The sequence below is a fragment of the Apteryx rowi genome, unplaced genomic scaffold (genome assembly GCF_003343035.1).
Source record: "Apteryx rowi isolate R43461 unplaced genomic scaffold, aptRow1 scaffold_1091, whole genome shotgun sequence".
Taxonomy (NCBI): Eukaryota; Metazoa; Chordata; class Aves; order Apterygiformes; family Apterygidae; genus Apteryx; species Apteryx rowi.
In genome coordinates, this window is record NW_020447299.1 from 71,695 (window position 1) to 82,376 (window position 10,682).

The 10,682-nt window shown below is 51.3% G+C and overlaps 1 protein-coding gene across 1 annotated transcript; it reads right to left on the bottom strand.

The window, feature by feature from the left end:
• Positions 1 to 2,580: 2,580 nt before the first annotated feature.
• Positions 2,581 to 4,622, bottom strand: LOC112969404 (cytochrome b-c1 complex subunit 10). Its single transcript, XM_026072687.1, has 3 exons — positions 4,523 to 4,622; positions 3,707 to 3,841; positions 2,581 to 2,847 (listed from the first exon to the last, which is right to left on the bottom strand). The coding sequence occupies exons 1-2, from the start codon at positions 4,570 to 4,572 to the stop codon at positions 3,721 to 3,723; spliced, it is 171 nt and encodes a 56-aa protein (XP_025928472.1). The 5' UTR covers positions 4,573 to 4,622; the 3' UTR covers positions 2,581 to 2,847; positions 3,707 to 3,720.
• Positions 4,623 to 10,682: the final 6,060 nt, after the last annotated feature.

The window sequence follows — 10,682 nt, forward strand, 5'->3', positions numbered from 1 at the left end:
GTTTCCTGGTTTCTCTTGTCTTTCAAGGATGAGCAATGTAATTGATAGCAGACAAGTGGATTGATGCCAGGTTTAAAGCGTGCTGAACGCAGGACGGTTCCTGGAGGAAGTCACAGCCCTTTTCTGTCGATCAAGACAGCCACAAACAAGCCAGTGTTGAACGTGCAGAGTGCAATGCRCATCAGTTAAGTGGATGTACAAATAAACATTCAAAAGAGACAGACAGGAGTGCAAGTCTTCCTTTTTTTAGGTGCTGCTTTGAAGTTATGCAGTTAACACAGARCTGAACTTGCTTTTTGATTTTCTTTAAAGCCTGGGCAAGTTTAACCACTACTGTGCCCTCTAGTGAGGCTTCTCTAGTGTTGAAAGCATAGCGCTCTCCTCTTCTATCAGGTCATAGTCTTTAACTAATTTGCTCATGCAATATATGCAAAATTTGGTTAGCTCATTCTGAAAAATAATCAACTGTTAGAGAAGAGGCACTACTAGGATATTAAAGATTAGAAAGATCAGCCGCGGCACTTGAACAATCATTACTTGAGTTTTAACACAAATTTGTCCCACGAATGCTGAAGATGCTTCTAACAGGGTATTTCTGAGTGTTTGCTCTTGTGGAAGGAGAAATACTAGAAATTAGTTATAGGCTAATTCTAAGGTTAATCAGAGACAAAGCCATCGCTTGAAACGTTACAGAAAGCACAAGCAGCTGAACCATTGCCACAGGGTAAACAAATCCAAAGTCCGTATGTTTCTTGCAGTGCTTGCCCGTGCAGGCAGTTGGTATTTTGAATATGTTTTTCCTCTGTTGAATATCCTCTAATCTAATCTGCTGTGCACAGTGCTATCACAGGGGCTTTGCTAAAGCCAGCTCTCGCTAGTGAAAGCTGCAAATTGGCAGCTCAGGGAGACCAGGGTCCTTAAAGGAATGATCAGAGACAGAACCTTAGTTTGAGGCCTTCTAAAGGCTCTCTCAGCAGTGGGAGCAGAGACTTACCCACCCATGGGAGCGAGCCAAAACTAGGTCATTCCTCAAGTCAGCAGCAGCACGTTGCACCTGACCTGTCTAGGCATGTCAGACAGGTAAGTAAGAGCACAGGCTCTAACTGTGCAAGTCTGATCTTATGATTTGGATGACATGTGAGTACAGGCTAATAGGAAGTCCATTTTCAAGGCAACAGTTTGGATGAAAATGGACCAAAATCAATAGTGCTATGTATAGTATTATATATCATATATATATATAAATATAAAAAAATAGATCTACAGGATTGACAACAACAGTTGATATATGTTCCCAGCATTTCAAAGCACAATGGCTTTGGCCTTTCAGGAGTTAGCCCAGATTCAGGAGCGCTGCTAGAACAGATGTGTGGGGCAGACTGAAGAAATAACATGTTTATCCCATTACACCATAAACTTATGTGCCATTCCATTGGATACAGTAAGGCAACAGAGTGAGTTTTACATGATAATGACTTTTTTCCCCCCCACACAACTAGTTATGATCAAAGATACTACCAATCTAAATCAATTATTCTGTTAAATAAGTAGTTCAAGTGTCCTGTACAGGGCCACTGTCTTGCCAGGTTTTGCGATAGCATCCAAGCACCCCTACTACCACAGATTTTCCCTAAAGAGATTTGTTTCATTACTGCCAAAAATTCTAACAAGATGGAATTCGTCACTGAAAACAGAGAGAAAACAGAGATTCCCTTTTCACACACAAGTAAATTTGTTTGCAAGTTTTGGCTTTTGCTGAAAGGACCCAACTTTTCCCCCCTAAGTTTGAGTCTTCTGCTGTGACTTGGTGGCAGAGACCACACCAACAAGAGTCCTTTTACTGCTTTTTTCCAGCAGCTAAAATATTTTCATATAAAGTACTCTGGTAGTAGATTGTTTCATCACCAATTTATGTTTTGGCAGATGTAAATATACCTGTGAAATACAGATATACATTGTTCTTCTATTGAACACCCGTATCAAAGAAGTAATACAACAGCTATCTAAACCACTGGTTTTTACTCTGGGATATTGAAAGCCTCCTGGGGTTTGCAGACCACCTTCCTTGAGCCCCTAGAGTAAGTCAGAAAAGCCAGCCTGTTTTTAGGCAGCRTACATTGCTTTATAATGGCATGTACCCAATCAGAAAGTTTAAGAAACAAAACCAGGCCTTAAGCTAAATGCCTGGAATCAGTGTTATCACACAGCTCTGCAGAAGCAGCTATGAAAAGTTAACTATATGCAAGTGTCCACAGATAACATTGACCTAGTAACATTTAAAATCAACACATCAAGAAGTTGCACAAAAGAACGATTCAGGAACTACAGCAGCATTAAGAGTGAGGAGCAACAACTACCCTGGGACAAATCAAAGGCTCCTCGAGTTCAGCATTCCAGCTCTAATATCCCAGCAGCCACTGGTTGATGCCTGAGGAAACTGCATAGGAAACAAGACAGACACACAGCATGCCTTCCTTTTAGGATACACACATTCCAACAAGCTGAAGACGACATCATATACAAACTCAAAACAGGAGTCTAGTCTAAAGAATGTGGGATAAGAATACAACAATGCAAAAATATCATTCACTTGGTTTATTTTGTACATCAGTTTTATAAGTTATTCCCATCAGAATGGGATCTGCTGTGAAAGTGATCACAGAAAAAGCACTAGGCAGGTGGTAAGTGAAGTTATTTTGTTCATAATCRAGTGGTCACAACTGTCCATGGGAGAGAAAGGAACATCACAGCCTGCTGCAGAATCTGTATTGGGCATTACAAGTTCACGTCAAAGCAAGGTCTCAGCAGAAGGACGGCTCCAAAACACTCAGTCCAGCAATAAATTTCCTACAATAAACACAAAACAGTAAATAAGCAATACTTCCTGCAAAGTGCTATAGCAGCCAACACTAAAGATAGATTTCAAAAGCCTCAGAGAAGTTTCCGTTACAGAAGCCAACAGAGGAACTACCAGAACGCAGGCACGCAGATTTTTAAGTCTCTTTGGAAAGAGCTATAAGCACCACAGAAACATCTTCTTTCTCTACTCCTGTATATGAACATGCTCCTTCCAGATCATTTATGCACAATGACACATCAATGCTCTTCTTCGGCAAGATAAGCTGTTGTCTCAAGAATATACCCATGTACCTATGACTGGTTAAGATGATTTTTTAAGTTCAAAAAAAAAAAAAAAAAAAAGATTCCTTACTACGTAAATAGATTGCTTCTTCGTAACTTGAGAGCTTTTCCACTGACTTGTCCATAAACATCCACAGTCACCCAARACACTATCATTGCAACTGACCTTGAAGAAAAATTTCTTTCATAATTTAGTTACTCCAGGGAATAGGAAGGAATTGCCTAGCCACAAAACTAGTCACGAGTTTGAAGGCATTCTAGCTAAGACTGGAATGTAAACGGATCTGCTAGAACTCCCAAAATACCACAGGAGACTTTTGATTTGAAATGACTTCTCAAGAATCACACTCATTGTAAAAAAAACCCCCACAGCTTATAAAATAATCACTTGAAAAATAATTAATATTTTGTCCTTCAGATGCTCTGTTAAGCCCTATATAAAAAAAAACGGAATAATCACATTTTGCAGACCAACAATTTGATTCTGTCCTGGCAAAACAGCCACATCAACTGTCACAGCCACACAACTCTACTTAATCTAAATAGGTGCACAAACAAGACTTACCATTAGGGGGAAGCTCAGTCTTCTTTTTTATACTTGCCACCGATGTAGGGAACATACTGAAGGATCAGTTTCCAGTCCGTGAACCATATTAAACCTGTCCCAGCTACGCCACCCCATGTAACAAGGGTGGGAGTCCTAAAGAACAGAGACACACGCAGGTAAACACCACCGATTCTCCACCGCTAAAGGTCTGGAAAACGCTCATCACTCAAATATCTGAGAAAGTTATTTAACTTAAGAAAGAAGCTGGGTAAAAAGCTTGAAAGTATCTTGTATGAGCAGGAAGTATTAATTCCCAGGGCAGCCAGGATGTTATACAGGAAACTGTTGAAAACGGTTTTATTTAAAGGGGTCGCTCTCAAGGTAGAAAAGACACATTTGTTTGCGCTCCTACTTTTGCAGTTCAGCTCCCCTTATTCGCTCCCGCTTTCAGTCTCTGCCCCCCTGCACGGGAGGCGCCGCGACGAGCGTTTAACCCCCGAGCAGCGACCGGAGCGCCGTGGCCCCGCCGCCACCCGCCTCGCCGCCCTTCAGAGCCAGCTCCAGGGCGGACGGGACGGGATGGGCCCTGACCGGCACCGGGAACCGGCCCCCGCCGACCGCGGCCCTCACAGAACCCGCGGCCCTCACAGAACCCGCGGCCCTCACAGAACCCGCGGCCCTCACAGAACCCGCGGCCCCGGGGCGCCCCAGCCCACCGGGCCCAGCCTGCCCCGCGCCCCTCGCAGGGCCTCCCCCGCGTCCCCAGGGCCGGCCGGGGGAGCCGCGGGCCCGAGGGGTGCCGGTGCCGGTACCGGGGGCCCGGCCGCGCCTCACCAGTTCTGCAGCAGCTGCACGTAGCGCGGCCCCACCAGCTTGCTCAGCATCCCGCTCCGCCGCCCTCAAAGTCACCCCCTCTGCGCATGCGCGCGCCGCCGCCCAGGCCCCCACCGGCCGCGGGCTGCCCGCGCCGCTGCCTGAGCAAAACCGCGTTGCCGTGGTAACCCCCCCCCCCCCCCACCCCAGCCTCCCCGCCGGCCATCACAGCCCCGTGGCGCCGGGCCTCTGGCCCGGTCCCCGTGCTGGAGGGGGGACATGAGCCCCAAGGCGACTGACTGGCCATGTCCCCATGCCAGACCATGGACACAGAGGGTGTCACCGTGCCCTGGTGGGGACACGAGCCCTGAGAGGGCTGGCCATGTCACCGTGCTGGAGCAGGGACACAGGGGCTGGGCCCTGTCCCCACACCAAAGCGGGGACGCTGAGAGGGCTGACCATGTCCGCGTGCTGGAGAGGGGACACAAGCCCCGAGGGGACTGGCCCTGTCCCCACGCCGGAGCAGGGACCACTTCCCACGTTCAGTGCCGGAGGAAAGTGCCACCTTTCCAGAGCACTTTCCCCAGTGGCCATCAGTGTCCTCGTTGCTGCCCCTCCAGCTTCCAAGGAGAGAGAGTTTTGAGCCAGATTTTTTTGAAAGAGGACCCTAAATCCACCCCAGAAATTCCCCACGATGGCACTCAAAGCCAGCTCAGCCTCTTGCTAATCTACAGGTCCAAGAAAGCCCAGGGGGAAACGTTAGAGCCCGACGCCTTCGTACACCTGAGATCCGGGACTGGATTGCCAAAGGCTCTTCCCACACTTCCCTAAGTTAACCTTATATAAGGGTGTCCGGGAGCGACACACTAGCAGCCAGCACGGTCCCTGCACGCGACACTCGGGCGTGCGCGTTTCGGTGTAGGAGCCTGGCTTCACCGAGCTGAATCTGTTGCAAATTCCCAGCTGCTGTTTTTTCTCCCCTGGACACAGAACAACTCTTTTACCAGCTCTTTGCGTGACTGACTAAACGCCGCATTTTATCATAACGGTTTGAGTTTCCCTCTGCCTAGATACCAGCAGGGCGATGCGGGTTGTTGAACCGTGCAGACTTTTGGGTTCGTCTCTGCGAGCTGTTTCCCCGCTGCCCACGCGCCAGCTGGTGCGGGAGGAAGTCGGACAGGGAGCTTCACGGCTGCCGTTCCGGCAGGAAACCGGTGCCCCTGCCGCCGCCGCCGCGGTACCGCCAACCCGGAGGAGGACGGAGCCTGGGGAACAGTCTCTGCACAGCTCGGGGGGGGTTAATTGTTTTTTTAGCTCCGTGTCTCTTGGAGGCATGCGAACACGGGAGAGTCGCGGCTTTTGCTTCGCATTGAAGGTTTCCTGGATGCCAAAAAGCCCCACCCCATAACAAATGCAAAATAAAACCCAGAAGGCAATGAAAAACAGCTCAGTGTTTATTATCTCAGAAAAGCCTTGGGGTTTTCAAGGCAGTTGGGGGGGATTTCCTACTGCATTACTGCAGTCTAGGCAGACAGAGAAAAATCCAATAATACTATCAATTTCCTGGTGAAAAGAAAACAAAAGGGATATTGGCAGCTTGTCTTTTCAATAAATTTTGCTGTCAGCTACAGGTCAAGCACAGCACAAGGGAGTTTGACGTCTCCTCTGGCCACCACACTGCCATACYGCTCTTGCTCTTTCTCTGCAGAAACTCCTCTTAGCTTTTGGGAGGCCAATGTTGTTCACACTGCAGCAGGGACAGTCCCAYGCAGAGCTGCACCCCAAAGCTTAACTCTTGAAGCTAAGCTGCCATCGAAGGTGGTGGCTTCTATGGCAGAGTTGCCATTCAAGATCCTGAAGCAGAAAGGGAATGGCAGCGAGGCTGGTTGTCCAGCACTGCTTCAGGGACACCATAATAAAGAGCAAAACCCTGTTTTGGGCTTGAAATAAATTTAACCATTGGAACAAGCGATCTGCAGCTCTTCAGGCCACCAGAGCAAGTGGGGACATCTCTCTTGAAGCCTTGTGCTAAACACAAATCACTGGACCCAGTTTAAAGCAGTGAGGTGGAGTTTTCTGCTCTGAGAGGGTGGACTGGGCTCTGTGATACCTTAAGGACCATTCATGGACGTGTCAGGCAGTGCCAGCACGACATGGTGTTTGCGCACAGGATCTGATAGTGTCACCCCTGCTCCTGGCTCATCTCCAGGGAGAAAATGGTTCTGAGCATTCACCGAGGGACCTCCTGCCCCAGCATCAGCCCTGGACATTGGCGGCCACTGCTTGCAAGGTCTCTTGGGCAAACCCCTTATTTGCTCTCAGCCACACACCAGCAATTCCTGTGCGTTGCTCCTCGTTCCTGCCTCCTGCCCAACCTCCCAGCCTCCTACCCCAGGGCTGCCCTTGCACCCTGCACTTGCCTGCCTTACCTTCAGCCTGGTGCATTGCTGCACATCTGTCTTCCAAGCTTCAGCCTTGCTCCTAAGCACACTTTTCTCTCATGTCTTGACCTGGTACAACCTTGGTTTCTTGATCCTTGCCCTTCCTTGTCTTGGCAGCAGTGTACGGCTCCCCTCCTCACCCCTGATTCCAGCCTGGCTGGGTCTGGCAGCCCACATCTCGGTCACATTTTTAATACCCAACATATTTGGTGTCTTGCAAGCAGCTTGGCCCATCTGGACCTGGCCTTGCTTTGGGCCAACTCAGGGGAGAAAAGCAAATCGATCCAGCATAGGCTCTGGCCACACGTCAGTGCAACTCCCCGTGCTGAATCAGCTCTTCTGCGGGAGAGCACGCTGGGAACGACCCCCGTGAGGTGGGAGCGAAGGCAGAGAGGATGAGGCGAAGCGTATCAGCCCCGAGGAGCAGAGGCAGAATTAAGAGGGCCATCGTTCGATTYGCTCGGCGCGGCTCCCYGGGGAAGAGCAGTGCRCTGCCTCGAACGCAGCTYGCTGACTGCTGAGGAAAGGGCAGCYAGGGCTTAATGAAATTTAACTAATTACTCCGAGAGGCACTGCTGAGTTAATTTGAACTCTCTTTTTCCTGCCTGGCCAAGCCCTGAGATGGAGCGGCACGGCTGAAGCGCAGGCAGCGGACCACAGAGCGAGGAGGGCATCTCCGGAGCAGCATCTTCTCGGAAGCCGGGGCAGCAGGACGGGGCTGGGGTGCTCTCGGCCGCAGCGGCCGCAGCGTCGCTTCGTTTCCCCCAAAGGCAGTCGCTAACGCGAAGAGCGAGCTGGTTTAGCAAGGGCTAAACCGACCACTGAAACCACAAAGGTTAAAGCTGTGACCATTTGGGGAAATACCTGTTATCAGAGGGGCTGCACACCGGGGAGCTCCCCAGTGAAGCCTGCAGGCAGGAGGGGAGGCAGCCGAGGGCAGGCAGAGCCCAGCCCAGCCGGCCTGTTTGGGGGTGCCGTGGCCGCCGCTGCCCCCTTGGCAGAGCGGGACGGGGGGAGATCCAACCTCGTGCCCAATTCGGCATATCCTCGCCCCGAGGAGGAGGCAGGGCGGGTGCACCGACAAAGCTGGGCACAGCATCCAGCCGGCTCTTGCAGGATTAAGCCCTCTTAAATACTCGGCCAAGGTGTCTCCCCCCTCCACCAGTCTACGCTGGGCTCCTGGACCGGACGACGGGGTGGGTGCATTTAACCTGACCTCCAACTTGCACCCAGCCGCTGCCGACCTACCTGGGTGCCCCCCGGCGCAGGGCAGAGGCAAGGAAGGGAGCGCCTGCAGCTCAGCCCCGGCGGCGCGGTGACCTGCCTCCTGCCACCAGGCGGGGGCTGCTTTTCCCAGCGCAAATTTTCCCGGCAAAATGAGGACGGGACCTCGGCTACGCGCGGAGCCCGGTCAAAATGCACGCTGCCCCCCGAGAAAAGCACTTACTGCTGCGATGGCAGCCCAGAAAGCCACCGGCCACAGCAAAGCCAAGGGAGAAAGATGTGCCACCACCTGAGCGGCCACCAGGGCTTTTGCAATTGCTGCCGTGGAAGACGCCCAGATGCCCTGGTGATGGGCAGGGCGAAGGGGACAGCGGTGCCTGGAGCACAGTAAGCGAGAGAGGGAGTGGACAGCGTCCGAAAACCTGTCTTGTCTTGTCTTGTCTTTTTTTTCTTTTTCTTTTAGTACAAGGTAAAACCTTTATTACAACTTTTCATTCATAGGTATACAACATCTGAAAGACAGATATGGGGAAAAAAAAGTAATATTGTTATAAAATGTCACATTTATTGCTACATTACTGTTATATACAGGACAGTTCTCAAAATCTACTTTAAAAAAGTTAGGATTATTTAAAAATTCCAAATAATCCAGCCAGCTGTTTTGACACTTGTATAAAATTATTTAAAAAAATGAAAACAATTCATATCTTGAGGCACTCGGAAACACAATTTTATCCCCCAATTGTGATTCATTTCAAAGAACAACGCATTTCCCCACCCCCAAATACTTTATTTTTTTATTTTTTTGCTGGGTTAGGCATATATATATATATATTTACTATATATATAGTTCAAAACTATAATGTGTATCTGATTTAAGAACAAGGATTTCAGCCACTTAAGTACATCTGGATTTACAGGTAGGCAGCATAAACATCAAAAGCAAGGACCATTTTTTTAAAGGCCAACCCCCCCCCCAACAAACAAAAAAAACCCCCAAACCTTCTACAGGGTTAAAAATAAACAACTTCCACAGGCATCTCCCCTCTGCACCCCCGTCCTACAAAAATATATAGAAAGAGCAACCAAGTTTAATGCTTCGTTTGCTAAGCTAGCTGGAGTCCTCCTTAGAAAACGCCGTTTCCCGCAGACGGCGAGATGGAAGCGCGTTGATGGGGGTCACCCCTGGCTTCGCCGGGCRCCTCTTTCTCTTCTCCCCCCTCCCGACAAATTAAATGCGAACGGCGGAAGAGTGCAGCGGTTTCCAGCAGCTCCTTCCCTCCCCGAGAGCCCCAACGTTTTGCACTTTGCTCAAAAGCTGGGGGGGGGTTGAGGGCATCCGGGCAGCTCTGGCACCGGGAACGGGGAGCCGCCGCGGGAAGCTCCCGGGGTGCCGGCCGCAGGGCTCGGAGACGCTCCACAGCCAAAGGCCTCCGGTGCCCAGGATGCCCCGTTTGCAAGCGTTGGCTCTGCAGCTGCGCAACCCCCCATTGCTCTCCCGGTGCCTGCGGCTGCAACGTGCCCGGTTTGAAGAGCGCGAGGAGGAGTTTTATCCCCTCTCCTTGCACCACGGCGGGCGCTCGGCTGCACCGGGGTCGGTATTGTGAGACCTGGGGAGCAAGAGGCGTACGAAAGCAGAACAGAAATACTGATGCGCAGACCCGAAGCAGGGCTGCCTCTTGCCCCCGGGGATGGGAACTGAAGTTTTAGCAGAGAGGAACCCTGCGGCCAGCAACACCCTCCTAACTAGAGACCATCTCCGTGTTTGGCTCACGCAAGAGTCCCGCGGACAACGCAGAGCAAAGGAAACGCGGCTGCTGGCTGCCGGTTAAGGGCAGATTTCCCTGAAGATCGAACCTCTGCAAAGAGCGCCGGGGGTCGCCAAGCCGGAGCCAAGAGCTGCAGTCAGACGGGCACCGAGGGCAGCGGGGCAGGGAGAGGCGGCTGCACTGCAGGATCGCCCCGCAGCAGAGCCCGAAACCCGCTGGAGCATCCGTCTCCCAAACGCTCCCACCTCCACCCCAGCAGATGAGCAGCACCGAGCAGCTGGCTTTGCCCCCGTGCAAAGAAACCTGCACCTGAAGGGATGAGAGCTGGACCCCGACGAGATGGGGGCGCAGAGGAGGAAGGAGAAGACACCTTCAGCCTTGAGATGGTTGAAGAAATACCAAGCCAAGCAGGGGCTCAGGCATCACAGCCTGCAGAGCCAGCAGCAAGGAAGTGGGATGCAGCTACCCCGCTCGGAGGGGAGCAGGGGAGATGGTGCGAGAGGAAGGATGCCGGCGGGGAGCAGCCRAGCATCGAACAGAAGGCACAGCAGGGTGAAACATGCATGGAAGAACCCTAGGACCAGGTCTTCCCACTGCCAACTCAGCGCCCAGCTCCTGCAACACGGGTTGGAGGTGGTGCTGCTGCAGCTTCACCCCTCGTTCAGCTTCCCTGGCTCCAGCACACAGGTCTTGAAATGTTTTCGGAGCTGCTGGGAAGTGAAGCTGGACCCTGAGAGCAGCAGGGAG

What these genes read in the sequence shown, in the direction of transcription:
- LOC112969404 (XM_026072687.1), bottom strand. Translation starts at nt 4,572, where the DNA reads ATGCTGAGCAAGCTGGTGGGGCCGCGCTACGTGCAGCTGCTGCAGAAC. An exon ending in GTGCAGCTGCTGCAGAACTG is followed by an intron (nt 3,842 to 4,522) that starts GTGAGGCGCGGC and finishes TCTGTTCTTTAG; the next exon opens with GACTCCCACCCTTGTTACAT.